The sequence below is a fragment of the Frieseomelitta varia genome, unplaced genomic scaffold (assembly GCF_011392965.1).
Source record: "Frieseomelitta varia isolate USP_RPSP 00005682 unplaced genomic scaffold, Fvar_1.2 scaffold_144, whole genome shotgun sequence".
Classification (NCBI taxonomy): Eukaryota; Metazoa; Arthropoda; class Insecta; order Hymenoptera; family Apidae; genus Frieseomelitta; species Frieseomelitta varia.
In genome coordinates, this window is record NW_025109128.1 from 118,531 (window position 1) to 136,149 (window position 17,619).

General features: G+C 35.0%; 1 protein-coding gene across 2 annotated transcripts in view; it reads right to left on the reverse strand.

Moving 5' to 3' along the window:
• Positions 1 to 17,619, reverse strand: part of LOC122533135 (cell growth regulator with RING finger domain protein 1-like) — a 49,397-nt gene that overhangs the window by 11,919 nt on the left and 19,859 nt on the right. For both annotated transcript variants that reach the window (XM_043662554.1, XM_043662544.1), the window contains exon 2: positions 11,166 to 11,323. In XM_043662554.1, the coding sequence (XP_043518489.1) occupies positions 11,166 to 11,319 (154 nt within the window). In that variant the 5' untranslated portion in view covers positions 11,320 to 11,323. The remainder of the gene's footprint in view (positions 1 to 11,165; positions 11,324 to 17,619) is intronic.

Consider the following 17,619-nt stretch of genomic DNA (forward strand, 5'->3'; position numbering starts at 1 on the left):
ACAGCCTTCAAATTCTTCTAGACGCGTGTTTTTATCTCAAATTAATTACAATACGCATTGACACGTTGATATCTGTGATAATAATTAATCATAATTAATTGAAAAAATATCGTCGTTTCTTATTCGCATTAGTTTGTGACTTCGTTAAGATATTAAACGAAAAAAAAAAGGAGAAAAACAAAGGCAAGATAATATCCCCGCGAGGAAACAGAATAAAAATTCGCGAAAATTTCGTGTAGGCATAACATAACGATATATATATTTGCCGGGAGTAAATTTGCAAAGAGACTCGGAGACGATGAAAGAGAAGTACACCGGTGTAGAAATAGTCGTCAGTTAGTATAGTCTTATTTCTCGAAGAAGAAACCCTTGCATCGCGTAAAGACAAGCAAACGAGACCATAGTAGGTATAAAAATGCCTTGAGCAAGTTTGCGCAAATTTCTCTCAGTCGGGTTTCTTATCGTTTGCCTTCCATCTCTGTGTCCTCTCATTCAAATAACGTTTATCTCTGCGATCGTTTGTAGGATTTCTTGAATTTTTTGTTTAAAGTTCAATAAAAGAAAGAAAAAAAGAGAGAGAGAGAGAGAGAGAAATCGTACTAGGCAAGTTCTGAGGGGTCTTGTAAAACAGCGTTCGAATTTTCACTGTTTAGGACAAAAGTCCGTTTTTTTGAAGAAAATGGAAGAAAAGAAAAATGTATTCAAATCTGTCGAAGTAAGTGAACCTATGAAAACTAACAATAAGTGAATTCTGATATGAGTTTTACAAAATTATAACAGTCCAATTCCAGACAATTTTTCATTTCGCACGTGTGAATACTTTCGTTGCGCCAGAATATGCTTAACAATAGACGAAAGTCTTTTCTACTGCGTTTCTAAACGTACAAATTGTAGTTGCTGTCCGTCTTGAGTGTGTTAAAACCGAACGATCGCAATGCGGTTTCCACGCGTAAGATAACGGTTTCTGCCGCTTGTAGAAAAACTGTTTCTCGCTTAGTTGCCTGAGTTACTAACTTAAGTCGGTTAGTATCGGATTTTACGAGAAGCATTAAAGAAGAATTTAAAACATTACATCTCTTAACCACTATTTACGACCGTCTTAAAACTGCAGTTACTTGAAACTGATATTGATCGTAGTTGTGCTTTATTGGGAGCTGTCTGGAAGATTGAAAAATCCTTTCGAATACGTTACAACAACCAGTTTAGACATTCTTTTCGAACGATTTTTCGTAACTTTGCTGAAAATCCAACTTTCACAAAATATATATATATATATATATACAGGGTGTTTCGTAACTTGTGGGACCCACTTCGGGAGCTGATTATACGCCTAAAAATAATGAAAAAAAGTCATATAAATACATGCTTCATCTGTCTTCGTTTATGAGATGTAATGAATTTTACAAACAGAGCAAACTCTAGTAAGCTAGTTTTACCAGGGATGGTATATTTAATTTTCATAATAATCATTGGGATGAAGAAAACCCACATGTTATTGTGCATTCAAGACATCAACACCAAATTAGTTTCAAACGTATGGGCAGGAATAATTGATAAATTTTTAATTGGTCCTTTTCTTGATGGGAAACTAACAGGCACAAAGTACGTTGATTTTTTGAGCATGCGTTTACACGAAATATTAGAGGAAGTTCCAGTCGATATTAGACTTCGNAATAAATGGATTGGTCGTGGAGGTCCTATTGCATGGCCTGCTCGTTCTCCGGATTTGAATCCATTAGATTTTCACTTGTGGAAACATTTAAAATCTATTGTACACGCAACATCGATTGAAAATGCTGAAATACTACGAAATAGAATAGAGCAAGGCTTCCGACAAATTCGAGAAACACCAGGAATGATAGAGAGAGTAACCAGATCAATGACAAGACGCATGCAGGCTCGTCTTCAAATGCAAGGTGGTCACTTCGAGTCATTTTTTATAAAAGTTTAAATTAAGACAGAAAATTCATTATATCTCATAAACGAAGACAGATGGGACATAGATTTATATGTCTTTTTTTCATTATTTTTAGGCGTATACAATCAGCTGCCGAAGTGGATCCCACAAGTTACGAAACACCCTGTATATATGCATGCCTTTTTTGTTCGTTTGCCTGTTAATCTACCATTTCGCACGCTCGCGAAATGAACGATCGTTTGCAAAGATTCACGTTTCGATATAATACAGAAACCTGCCTCTCACGGGGGAAGAATGCGACCAAATCGATCGAGAAACCGCGCTCGTTCGAACTGGACGTCGAAGGTCTTTTTAAAATTACTCTTGGAGCTCTCGAAGCTGTTTTTGTCGATCCAAAAGAGAAACGGATCAAACGAAACCGGGCACAGGTAAATGCGCATGAGGAATATTTGCCGCATAACTCGATTCCTTAAAATAGACACTTCACAGTGCGATTCGATCACCAGCACGTCGGAATCGATTCTTCACACGACTGAACGAGAAGTTCGCGACTGTAATTTAAAGTTTCAAGGCCGACACATTCGTGGCTTGTCCTTGTTGATTTTGGATTCGATAAAGATCGAATTCAATAAATCTTGCGCCTCGTACGATCTTCCTCTACGAAGATTACAAGATACCGAGATTTCTGTACAATTTCGTTGGTTTCTTAGATTCGATGTCGATAAGTTTGGTAATTGAAAGGATGTTGACGAAGGCTACGTGAGAAGGCCGAGATTTACTCGATTCGAGAGACGCTGTAGGTCTTCAATACCAAACGACGTATTTTTTGAGATTTAAAATCTGATAATTAGTTGTCGAAATCGGAATTTCTGATACAAATGTTCTTCTTCGAGAACCTCGGGGACTTTTGTCCAAATTCTTTTCTCCCAAGAAGAATCGAACGCTCAAATACTCTTCAAGGGAAGAAATTTTTATAAAAAGTTTTTATGAAAAATTGTTCAGAATACACGTGATATAAAATATCTAAAATATGCTTTCTATGACACTCGGTACGTGATATGACATATGTGATTGATAAGATATTAGATTTTAAAACTGTTCTCGTATGAAAAATTACTTTTCATTCTCTAGTCTACGCGTGATATACGATCCCTTGAAGAAAGCTTGAAAGCCCAGAAGCCATTCAACTATTCAGCTTTTGTTCGACAAAATTGTTGAAGACAGCGTAACATTTTGATAACATATATTACCGATTGACGAGGTATCGAATTTTGAAATTGTTCTCGTATGAAAAGTTGCTCTTTTGCCTATGGCTCTCTTCGCGCAATATACGATTTCTTAAAGACAGAGGCCATTCAACTGCCATTATTCAATGAAACGATTAAAGATAACGGACGTGGAAAACAGAAAAAAAAAAAGAAAGAATTTATTTCCAGCTGGTAAAACGACCAGGAATAGTCCAGTTTCTTTTCTAACAATGCAGCCGGCTGTTATGTATTATGGGAGCAAGAATGAAAGTAGGAGGCGAGCCGAGAGCTCACTCGCGAGGGTAATTGCAGCCGGCGAGTTCATTTTTGTGCAATTGGCCAGGGACACGTGTGTAATAATAAAAAAAAAAAAAAGAAGAAAAGAAAGAAAAAAAGCGAAAAGGAAAGGAGAGGAGGAAAAGAATGCGTTCTCCAATGTGCATTTTTCTTCTCTCTCTCTCTCTCTCTCTCTCTCTCTCTCTCTCTCTCTCTCTCTCTCTCTCTCTCTCTCTCTTCACCCTACCCTCCGTGTACCACGCTGCGTTTTACGTAATACAGAAGCAATGATTCGACAGGATGTTGCATTATGTGCGACGCCACGCTACGATGCTCGTACGTGCCAGTGAAAAAATTTCCTGAAAACGACGCACTGTATTTACCCGTGGATAGGATGCGCCACGAGAAGAATGTGAAAAGAACGTCAAAGAAATAGAAAAGAAAAAAAAAAAAAAGAAGATTCGAAGCAAGAGGAATTTAACCTCATCGGGTGAAGTGTTTGAACGTTCGCTTTAGAACTTGATGGAAGAAAGCACAAAAAAAGCAATTGCAAGATTTGATATAAACTTCGATAGATATAAATTTATGTTGTCAAGATATTACGGGCATTTATTATTTTTTCTACTGAATTTATGAATACGTAATATATTTCATATTTCGTATTCTCCGTTTCATTTGATATTTTAATGCATTCTGATTTCCTTCAATTTAGCATGTTAAAACTTTTCGATCAAGACTTTGATGGCGAAACTATGAAAACTTGTTAAGAAAGAAATAATCAGAATAATATAAAAAAAAAAAAAAATTGATAGAAAGATATGATTAGGTTGGTGATGGTCGAATAAAGAAACTGGAAGATACGAAGGAAATAAAAATGGCAAAAACAAAACTGAAGAAAAGCGATCTGTCACTTAAAAAAATGGGACAAGTGTTTTTATTTGCGTATTATTGAATGTTAACTTAATTACATGTTATTAGACACGTAATACTGTAAAAAAATCATTGCTGTATCGATTAGAACTAGTAAATACATCCAATTAAGAACCGAGAAAAATAACGAACTAATCAAGAAATGATGAATCTTATCCGCTGATTTTTATTACAAAGTTCATCTTGTAAGGTAATTATATTATAATAAAAATGGAATAAAAAATAAGATTTTAGTTTAATACGTTTCTTTTTTCTTTATTACCTTGATGATTCACGTAATGCCTCCAATTTATTCTTGTTGAATATACTATACCGAACAAGGCTGGGAACAAGGTTACAATTTGCAAAATGAAGGCGCAGAAACAAGAACAAGGTCTACATCATGAAGTCATTCGCGATTCAGTAAGACAAGATCTTAAATACAATTTAATGAAAAAGTTGTACATGCTGAGGAGATAATATGAATATAACAGAGAGCAATTAAAATTGTCAGATAGAAGTCCAATTTTATACATTTTTCGCTTCATTTCATTTACTTACAAGAAATTTACAATTCAACGCTGTGAAAAAGCTTAAGTATAATTTAAGAAAAACGTGTGATACCCAAGAGGGGAAAAGATAATGTTAATGTAGACGAAGATGCTAGACCTTCTTGTATGTAGTTTTTTTTATTATTTTTATTATTTATTACTTGTATTTCAAATAGAATATAGAATATGGAATTTAATAGAAAATATTATTTTAAATCTTTTATTAATTTAAATAGAAAAAATTATTTTAAATCTTTTATTAATTTAAATAGAAAATATTATTTTAAATCTTTTATTAATTTAAATAGAAAATATTATTTTAAATCTTTTGAAAAAAATTTCTATTTTTTCATGTTACGTAATTGAAGGTGGACCTTTCGAGAAATTAATGCAAGAGGTGTAAAATACAAAGTCTCAAATTTTACATAGTAATCTACTGTAAATGCCATACTACATCAATCACCTATGACACAACGACACTACTCGAGGATTAACATACCCATTATTGAATTAACATTAATAATCATCGATCGTTAAAGGTAAAATATATATTTGTTCGAATTATCACGAAGATTTCCAATCATTCTCACGCAACCATCCGACACATTAACAATGTAGTAATCACGAAACGATCGACTCTCGATACGCGCTGCGATATCCGGCAATTATCGAGGCGTGCGCCCTTCGATTTTGGAAACTTCGTCGTCGTAAAAAAGTACCGAGGGCCGAGAGAGGATTGTTTCGTCTCGAAACCGGCACGATCACCAAGGCGACTTATTTCTCTCGTCGAAGGAATCTTGCAATCGACTCGCGAAGTTACGCCACCAAGTCTTACCTTTCGCAACCTGGACCACAAGCTCTTCTCTCTCTCTCTCTCTCGATTCAATTGCGATTACATGTTGCACAATGAGGCCGGGAGAGCTCTTCAGTGCCGGCAGCCGTTCGCCAATACGCAGGCGAATGTGATATTTGCACGGTAAAATGCCAGGCTAACGTGAATGAGCTTTCTCGTTTCGTTTCCCCTTTCGTCCGGCTGGCTACAACTCGTAAAACGCTTGTTAAGTAAGTTTTTCGAACGAGTCGATGAACTTGACACGTATAAACGTCGATCGGCCATCGACGTGGGAAAGGATCCTTTTTAATCCCTGCTTTTAACCCTTTCAACCCCGCAGACACAACGCTCAAGTCGTTTCTACATTGTTCTACAAAATTCTTATGTTAACTCCCTAGTATCAACAACAAATGAGGCACATTTAATTCTGCGTTGCATTTTTTATATTCCACGAAAGACAGAGATTAGTGACGAAATGAAATCAAACTGCAAGCAACGAGAAACGTAAGTTTGTTTCCAAGTAGAATAATTCGAGACCGACTAAACTGCGTATAGTGTAGTCAGAATCTTATCTCTGTTGTTGAAAGACAAACAGTTTGATTAACATTGATTCGAGACGTGGTTTCGTCATTTGGCCATAGGAATCCAGTTGTTGAAACCAACAAGCTTTTTCATAATCATCGACTCTTATTATTCAAATAGATCCGCCGTATCGTTTTCGAGTTCGAATTAGCTTCAACGTATTGACTATCGCGACGACAACGAAGGTTTTTCATTCTCATAAATAATATTGCAAAACGATTACCATACAACGACGAGCGTCAACGATGAAAAAGTTTCTTAAATAACGTGAATAACTACATGATAGCATGAAATGAAAAATGTCGCTGCATGTAATATCATTATATCATTAACACAATAGCGTTTATATAATATTGTATAGTGTTAATAATTGCAACATCTGTGTTTAACCTGTTGCGCTGGAATGACGTGCCACGCACGTCGAGAATATTTGGCTCAAAATTGCAATATTTTCTCAGTTTTAAGTATACTGAAATATAACCCAGGCAACAGCAAATAATAAATTTAGTAATTCCTAGTAATTTCTATCCAGTGATATACCGATGAAGTCGAGTTATTAGTATACGGTTTGGTCACTCGTTATGGTCCGCGAACCAGTTACTAACGCAAGAGGTTTATAACTTACATATATATTACTATATTATTAATATTCATTGGAAGAACAATAGAGAACGATATTTTCTCAGTTTTAAGTACATTGAAATATAACCCAGGCAAAACAAATAATAAGTTGATTACTTTTTAGTAATTTCTATCCAGTGATATACCGATGAATTCAAAATGAAGACGAGTTATTAGTATACGGTTATTGGTCACTCGTTATGGTCCGCGAACCAGTTACCAGCGCAAGAGGTAGAACGTTATATTATAATACTACGTCACAGTATTGATATTATAATATACGTTGTATAACAAACGATACAACAAACAGAGCACGTTTGAATTTTTCATACTGGCCAACGCGTCGATTTTCGAACAATCAAGTATTAAAGCACAGCACAGCTTTATCGATTACACCGCTCGATGGCCAGAGCATGTCATTGCCAAAGGAGCGATCGAAGAACACCTCGTTCGAAAGTTTTTCAACTTTACCAGGGGTGTGTACGTAATACAGGCAACAACTGGTGGCTCGGGTTTATTAATAATCGAGTTTATTGACGATCCCGCGCGATCGGGTGGAAATTATTTCACCTATTGTCACGTAACTTACGTAACACTCGTTTGTTCGAACGAGTGAACGCTGTCCTCGGTGAACGATTGTGAACCTCCGCGATCGACCCTCACGGATTTTTTACATGGCCACCTTTTGCTTACGAGCCTGGAATTCGAAAATACTCTGCCCCTGTCGCCTCTCTGACGTCCTAGCAGGAAAAATTTATCGAACCGAACCCACCACTCGTCTTCGAATTTCGAAACTGGTCTCCCTTTGATTTCACGAGTTTTCGAATTTAATTTCTAACTCATTCGCACAGAGAAATGTCAATAATTGCCAATTCGTTCGTGTTAGTGACTATCGTATACGCGTTTATCGGGGTTTCGTTTTCTGATTTGAAGATGAAGTAAACAGGTTCGTCTAGATCGTGGATCAGAGATTTTAGCAAGAGAACTATCCGAACAAAATTGTTGGTCGATGATTAATGACGAACTTATTTATTATGGAGGTAACTTAGTGTAAGTAGATGTTCTCGATGCTACTTTGAATTACATTAGATACTTCATAGAAACGAAAAAAAAATCGAAAGAATGTTTTCGAATTCCCGAATCCTTTGCAACCGCGATGCAACAACACGGAATTTAATAACACAAACCTAAAAAAAATATCGCAGATTGATATTCTTAATGGATTAAGAATCATCGCTAGGCTGCGGATTTTTGTCGAATAACTCAATATTCTCCTAGTAATATTCTAATAAGTGAAAAAAATTTTCTATTCGAGCTCCACTTCTCGAAATGTGAAATTGCGTTTATATAAAAACCGGCAGTTTTCTATTCGTTACTGTCTCGTTCAAAGAAAAGAAGTAGTATTTCCACGTAAAAAAACTTCATAAATTACCATTCTTTCATTAAAAAGAAAAACAGCTCATTACCAGCGTTAATGACAGTGTCGAGTGAGCGTGTTATTACGACGACCGTCATCGTTCTGATTGATCGGATTTCTATTGACAATCGAACACATGCTCCGTGGATATCATTGTCGTCGGCTTGGTCCGTGGCACGGTTTCGAATAAAATCCAAGGCACACTCGCAAGGCTAACAGAGACTAGCCCTGCACGTAACAAACACGCCCGCGATCGCACGAGTACGCGGTGGATTAATGAATTTACCGAGGGTCGTCGAGCGTCGGGCATAAATCAACCGGCCGCGTAATAAAACGTGACCACGACGGGGGAGAGAAGGTTTTTAACCGCGCGCGTATATACATATCTTCGCCGGTTTCGAAAATATCGAAAAAGCTTCGAAAGGTTTTTCTCTCGCGCTTCTCTTAATTATACCTCTGCTCGAAAGCGGATCGCTTTCGACCGTTTACGAAAGTTCTGTTTCATTCTGGTTCCACGGTTATACAGAAGGAAGAAAATAAGCAAGTTCTTTGGCTGTGAAAGAAGCACTTGCATGTACTTCTGTTCTTCAATGAAATTTTTTTTACGTTGGACGTTATATTTCATTCGCAGAGTGTCAAATTTTTATATGAACTTGGTATGCATCTATTTATTGTTAATTTAATGTAATTAGATGCAATCAGTTAAAGCATAAATGCTGTAATAAATGTAATCATGAAGAAGATACTTGTTGTACACACATGCTGCGCCCTTAACCCTCCAAATTTTTGTTCTTCCTGGAAAATCTTTTAAAGATTCATTGAATAAACATTTTCTCACATCTAGAACAGTAAAAAAACTAAGCGTGGGCATGACTATAATGTGCTTGTCCACAAAAGGTTAAAAATGAGGAATTACTATGAATAATTACACTTATAAAATTTTAAAAATTGAATCTCAGCAAAATATAAAATTCCGCGAATAAATCAGAAAATTATTCAACCCTTCTTCCAATTTTCTTCCCAGTATTCTTAAATAAGCACTTATTTAGAATCAAACGTTATTTACAATTTATATCTATCAACATTCAATTAAAAAAAAAAAAAAAAAAGAAAATTAAATTCGAAGTTCGAGTTAAAATTTCGCAAAATTGCAATTTGCTTTTTTCGAAAACCGATCGAGTGCTGCTCTATATTACAAGACAAATATTTCCTGACCTATACGATAAGAGACGAAAAGTATCTGTTTAATTAACATTCACCGGCAATTACTCGGATAAATAGGCAGAATTAACAAATATAAATTTCAAGCTAGAAACGTGCCGAAAAGTAATTTCATCGCGAGATGGATCTGCTGCCCGCGATCAATTATCCCCGGTTAAATGACTCACAATGACCTGGCCAAGCGGTCAAGGTAACGTTTCGTAACTTCAGGTATCTTCACACCTGCATACCAATGACAAGTGGGCAACGGGAGTGATCGTTGTCGTCGTCGTCGTCGTCGTTGTCGTCGTCTTTTCTTCTTTTTTCTCTTTTTCTTCTTACGCGTGTCCTACTTTCGAACCGATCGAAACCTTTATACACGCCAAGAGGGTTTCGCTCCTCTCGAGAGACAATTAGCCCGACCAGAGCCAAGAGTTGCGAAATTTTGAAACGACGCTTCTGCTTATGAACCGAGGAAAATTGCAAAGATCGAGAGAAAGAGAGAGAGAAGAATCGTTGGAGTTAATTCACTCAACGAGGATATAGATTCGAAAACGTAAAAGGAGCTGGTTCGAGTAGCGAATCGCGCCGGGTTCGCCTGGAACGACGCGTGAATTTTGACGACCCTTCAAACGCCGAGGAATACTAATCCGGCGAAAATTAGACGGGACGAAGGCGGAACACGTTCCACACGTTTGTACATCAATTGTACGAGATACGATCTCCGATCTGTTTGTCAGGAACGACGAGTTTGTCGTTTCTCATTTTCTTTTTTCTTTTTTTTTTTTTTTTTTTCTTTTTTCCACCACGGAGTTTCTAATTGGGAATGTTAATGACGCCGGTGGAATAATGAACGGCGAGCGACGAATTTTAACGACCGTGTCGAACTTCAACGGATATTTAATTAGTCGAATATTTAAACTGTCTTCTTCGTTCGTTTGAGATGGAATACTGATTTGTTGCGTGTTTGTCTCCTAAACTTTTCATTCATTCGGAACTTCGCTTCGAGTCTCAGCTGATATCATTGAAAATCACAAGAATTACAAGCGTAATAATTATTTTGATATTAGAATTCGTAGTTTTGATTTATTAACGATATTATAGGGAAATAGTGAACAAATATATCTAGTAATAGATATATATATATATATATTTGACTATCTATGATATAGTCAAATACATATAGTGAACAAAATGAAATCAAATATATTGAATTACTACGATCATTTATAACCCAACGATACTGCTTAATAATTAATGTAATCGCCAAATGGGACGGCACTATTCTGATGTTATTTGTTAAGTTATTTTTGCAACAACAACTTTTTTTACATTCGTTTTGATTTTGCTGATATCTAAATTTTACGTGACTTTCTTTGATGCTAGTTTCTAAAAGTTGAACACCTCAGATCTCTTCATGTGTACGCTTCGATAAAAAAAGGCAAACAATGTTTCAACTTCTCCTCAGTAAATCAAAAATCGAAAGAATCACACTCGTGACGCTTTCTTCGAGATGCTTGATCAATTGTAAAAAAAAAAAAAGAAAGTAGCGCGAAGAGGAAAAGTTGAAAGAAAAATAGAAATACGAGGGAGCATTTAGGCGAGGACTTACCGGTATAAGTGCTCTTGAAGCTTTCGTGAAGCTTGAAGGTGAAGGGAATGTGGACCTTCATCATCTCCATCTGAGGTATACGCGGCGAATGTGTCATTACGCTTCCACTCCCTCCAAACATCAATTCGTCGCCGTGAATACGAAGCACGATCATGTTCCTGCACAAAAAAATTATTTGTATTTTTTTTTTTTTTCATTTGATCCATCTTCGATCGTTTAATTATTTACCCTCCGTGGACAAGTACATTATTATATCGCTTCTTGTCCATAAGAAGATTCATGTCAACGCCTAATTTTTTTTTTTTTCTTTTACTAATCTAGACTTTCAAGAACCTCGAAATTGTTTAAATGGTCTTTGCTGTATCGTACAATCAATTTTTGTACGGGTCTTCGGCAAGAATGAAAATTTAGAAAAATGTCGCATTTTCATTTTTCAAATTCACATCTTTACGAAACAGTTGAGAGAAGCAGTGTAATTAACTTCACTTGTCTATAAACTACACTCCACGTAATTTTGGAACTCAAGTTCTCCCCAAATGCTTCGATTCTGAAACTCAGGTAACTATGGTTATTTAATAATTATTAATATTTTAAGCGTTTAAATAATATTAATATTAAATATTAATAATTATAATAATATTGATATTAAATATTAATAATTATAATAATTATTAATATTTTAAGCGTTTAAAAAGAGCATTTAAAAGTTACGTTTCCAATTAGCAAATAATTGGAACGATTTAATTCAAAACGTAATTCGATCAGAAGGATTAATATTTACAACTTTTCGCTGTTGTTTCCGCGTAATGTATTCATAATTCAACATACGAAGTTCGATCTGCTCTCCGGAGCTTACAATTAGTACTCCATTCGCTCTTGACACAGGAGATCCTGTCTATAAGTAGAACGGCCACAGTATCCTACGTGCAGGTATGCGTCATCCTGAACGCGAGACGATTAGGAGATCCGAGAAATAACTGTACGTGTGGTACTTTTTTTTTTTTTTTTTTTTTTTAGCAACAGGTACGAACTAATCGAGAGCTACTCCCATCTGTCTCATCTCTAATCTTTCTTTTGCTTTCTTCCTCGACGAGATACGAGAAAGAAATCAAACGCAATAAAACTGTAAAGAAAGTATTCCAGAAGAAAAATTTTGATTCCCATTCTTTTTTTTTTTTTTTTTTTTTTTTTTAAAAAAAAAGTGAATTTTTTTTTTTTTTTTTTTTTTTTTTTTCTAAAAACAAGTGAAATTTATTTGTTTTTTTTTATAAAAACTGACTGTAAATTTCTACATAAGTAATTTATCTGTACGAATTTTCTGCTGACTGTTGGTTTATCAGTGGAAACAATCTTTCCACAGTGTCGGGCAAAATTTTATTAACAACTGACAAATAAATATCGAGTCGAGTAACAATTAGTTCGCATAAAAATTAATCGATATTACGACTACACCAATGTATGCCACGCAATGCCAATGCACGTATATTAATGTTAATATACTAATATAATTAATATAATTATTGCATAGAATGAATGCTAAGCCTCGCGTGATGATAACAAATTTTTAGATGCGACTTGTGCGATGGACATTGCACTTACGGATGTTGGATTCTCATTGTAAATGTGCATCTATTATTCGAATAATTTTGCAGAAATTCAAATAAGTTGTCCGAATAAATAACAGCGATATATCTGAATATATAAAGATGATGGATCATTTCGTTCTGATAAACGGAAATCTGAACACGGATTTTCCGATAATCGTTTTTTTAACCTCTTGCGCTGGAATGACGCACGTCGAGAATTTTTTGTTCCGAAATCACAATATTTTCTCAGTTTTAAATATACAAAATAGTTAAGCAAAACAAATAATTGATTTCTCAATAATTTCTATCGAGTGATGTCATACCGACGAGCTCAAAAAGAAAGCGTCGAATTAATGTACACGGTCTGGTCACTCGTTATGGTCCGCAATCAGTTGCCAGCGCAAGTGGTTAAATGAGTATTTATTCAGTGTAATTATTTTCAATAAATACTCGTCCAGTTAAATTAATTAATTTATTTATTTCAATCGTTTAGTCCAAGTCGGTTTAGTCAACAGAGAAATATTCAAGAACAATATTGGCCGAACAATGGCCAATTCCGCCGCAGCATTCTTATGCCGTACAATTCTCGTGCCCGACATTGAGATGCAAAGAACGAATAACAGTCTGGCAAAAAAAGAATTCAACGTATCGCCTCGTTTCCGTGGACCTCGTGCCAATAAAAAGTGACGACAAGGCAAACAGAATGGAAAAGCACAGGCTATATCGTCCTTCAGTATTTAAAACAATCGAACTGCCTTTCGTTATTCATCCTTTTCGAATGAATTAACCTGCGAACACGACCGACAACTGCCAATAACCTCGTGGCTATGAGAACGCGTGCACGTATTACCGCGTCGCTGCGAGATAAAATCGAATTTTCTGTCAAACTTTCGCAAAAACGAAAGAAAAAAGAAAAAAGTTTCTAATTTCAACAGGACTCGCGCTTAATTCGTTTCGACGGATCTAAATTTGAATAATTTCGGAGTTGTTTCATGTTGGAGTTGTGGATGAATATTTCATCAGGATATAAAAAAAAAAAATTACATATTAGCGTAGGTAGGAGATACTGTGAAAAATTAAACAAAAGACGAATTCTTAGCGATTTTCTATTATCTAATTTGAGTTTAGACTCGTCAGAGACACTTCAACGAGTCCCTCGCAACAGTTCAATTGATTTACATCGTTAAATTCTATTCTATATTTTTTAATATTTGGATTAGGAAAGGTAAATCAATCTCAAAGATTCATCTTCTTAAACTCCTCCGTTGTGCTTTCGCAATTTTACGAAATTCAAAGAAATTTATAATATCAACGCGAATCGTCGTTTGATTGTTAATCAAGGTGAGATCACCGAGATTTTATGGTTCCAAAATTATGGGATGAAAAAAGAAAGAATATTATACGGAATCTTTGAAATTCCATTTTACGATAGCAATACTTAAAAAACGAAATCAACACTAGGTTAACGTAGATGAAAAAAAAAAATTGCAAACTGGTTCTTAACAGAGTTAATAATAATGTCTGGGCAAACTTCATTTTAAAACGAAATAAAAGATAAATTATTTGAAACATTATTTCGATTTATTATTATTATTATATCAGTATATCGTTACTTGAAAGTACAGGAAATAACAGTTTATTTTGAAGTAATAATCACTTCGAGTGACAAGTAATCTCACACTTTCTTTATTTCTACTGTCAAGGATATAATTCTTCAGATAACACGAGCAAACAAACTATCAGGCAAGCGTCAAATAATATTTTAGCCAGTAAAAGTGATCGTAGTATCACTGATAATGAGATACACATATTATTCCATGCTCTCAATGTTATTCCCCCAGGAAACGAAATAACAAAAATTGCATTTCGAAAGCGAAACAGTTGTAAAAGAAAATAACACGTTGTTTAAAATAACATTTCGAATTAATATTATCTCGAATAGTGCCCAAGTTTGACTCAAGATAGTTGTATTGGCACGCGGAAGAATTTCACAAACTCTACAACACTTTTTTTTTTGTACAAATTGTCACAATGTGATCGTCCTTGCAATTGATATCCTCCAATATATAATAAAACTCACGAGCCATTTATTTCGATGGATTTGAATTCGGAGTTATTTCACGGCGGAGCAAAAAAATAAACTATGCGAGTTGGGAATTTCGGATGGCTTTCTCTTTTCAGATAGGTGAATCGTATGTTTCGCATAAGTGTGTTAACGGTTTATTGACATAGGTACTGGCACCGGGACGACTGGCTAGCTTCTTCGTCGTGGAAAGAAATATTCCAAATGATATTAAAAAGCAGTGAGAGTTTATTTAGGCTTAGTATAATTCCAACGTTCCAAGTCCGAATCTCACTTCTCCCAAAATTCAGATAGGCGGAGGAAAACTGCGTTTACTCAGTCAGAGGATTTATTTCCATCCTTCAAACTTGCTTGTGTTAATATTTGGAAGCGTAGGTTCTTTTATCGAAGTTGTACCTTTTACTCTTGACTCTCTCAAGTTTCTCAATTTTGTCTATGTTCCTTCTGTGCTTCAATACTTTTATCATCCTATTTCCAATGGTAGAATTTCAAGTTTCCAGCTGCAGTTTGATCACAAACATATGATAGCCATCAAATTTTCTCTATAGTAAAATTATCTTCAACAAGGCCGAGATCATCAAGTAAATATCTACACTGTGCAGCAACAAACGAGCGAAGGAAACACGAATCATCAAGATTTCCTGGCTCTTCCCTGATAAACCGTTATCTGGGATTTGCTCAACGATAAAAATCTGAGATGCTACATGCTTGCGCGAAACAGTATTACTGGACAAACATAGCGCAGAAATGCATAACTTTCTATTTAATTTAAGAGAAACGTGTCGCAAGCAAAATAATCTCTGATCTCGAAAAAATTGAATAAAGTTCAGAATATTATGTTCTAACGTGGATGCATGCATGCTTCTAAATAAATAATAAATGTTAATAATGTGAAAATTAAATAAAATTGATAGCGAGACTTAGAAAAAGTGTATTACAAGCAAGATCTTTGAACGAAGTTCAATTTTAATATAGATTAATATTACATTCCGATATAAATATCTAAATAAAATTCACTCGTATCACTTTCCTACCTAAATTCCTCGTAGACAAATAGCGACCGAATATCGCAACAGAATAATAACGGTTCGATCAAGCGTCTCCAAACGATGTTGCACAATTTCCACTGAAAGTGTACAGAAATACTTTTTCCAGAAAAAAAAAAAGCCAAACGACTGGCAAAACTGGCAAATCATCGGTGTTGCAATGTAATAACGCGTCGGTTCGAGTACTTACACGAATTAGGATACGCGATTGCACAATCGCGACGTTCGAAAACCTTATTCGTCATTTCCATTCGCTCTTACCGTTTAATCATAGGTAAAACGAGAGGAATAACGATGTTAGGCGGCTATTTGAATGTCGCTCAGTGACATTCAAATTATCGTAACTCTTGCTCTCGATAAACAAATTTAACATCACAAATGTTCGATTGCTTCGCGAACAAAGTGTTATCAATTAGAAGAGAACCGGGTAGTACAAGATATATGTATGTACAGCGAAGAGTATACTGATGACGAAAAATTGTCGATATTTTAAACTGTCATAACTTCGAAAAAAGGAAAAGAAAAAAAGAAGTCTCTTCTTTAAGAACAGAGTTCGTTTTGTTCGAAGAAAAATTTGTTTTTCTACAGGCGGGTGAGAAAGTAAGAATACTTTTATTCTCGGATACTGTAAAAATTCAAAAATATTGTTTCTAAAAGCATTGAAAAATTTTTCTCACGACTGGATACACCATGATCTTGAAGATCGAAGTCTCTCCTTCGCAGGAATCCTTTAAAACTTGTTGTAGAATTTCATTTTTTCAATGTTACGAAAAAAATTCAAGAAACTCTAGCATTTGATCCAATCTCAATGTTCGAAATTTGATAAATTTGTTGAAGAAAGAAACAATCGTACAACGAGTTTTAAAGTTGTAAAGAGGTAGATCAAAAGAATTTTTCAATGTCTTTAGAGACGTTCTGTAATAAAAATATACTACACTACTGTTTCAAATAAACTGGTACATTGTACTATTACCCTCTATTACACAGATGAAATAAATCAAATTATACTACTATTTCAAATAAACTAGTACATTGTACCTTGTATTATTACCCTCTATTAATAAATGAAATAGATGAAATAAATCAAGTTTTTTCTGACTATAAAAATATGAATTTGCACATGGACATTGGCAGTCTGCTATTAATTAACATGTTTTAACAGCGTGTTTTTCTATGAAAATATTTAATTTAATAATTACGTGTGACTCTGTTACGTAAAATATATTATTTAATTATTAGCTTTATTAATAAGAAGACTGTGGATTTTATTATCATATATTCATGAAAGAGTCTAAGAATCTAATCAAATACTATAATTTTCAATATTGCACACGTTTTTCCAATGTTCCTTAAATTTTCCTGTAAGTGTATAGTAATCTATGTTTCAGAAAATCAAATGAAAGTTTACTAATCCTTTTAGCTACATTGATCCATTCGGATAAGTGAATTCAATCGGCGAGAGTTCGTTGTTTCGCAGACGAAATTTAATCGAGGTAAGTAAAATCCTGCTTCTGTCGAGGTTTATTGCTGAATTTCTAGCGGCAAAATTTTTCGAAACAAAAAGTGTTCCTCGCCTTCGCGCCTTCGAACAAAGAGGAATATTATTTGCTTCGACACGAGAAACTTTACAGAGAAATTGACCTTTCTCGTTGGTCTTTAACTTCGTTCAGTTCAAGGTTACCTCATTCCCTTCTCCTTTTTATACATTTTATCTTTACACCTTTGGTGCAAATTAAAAT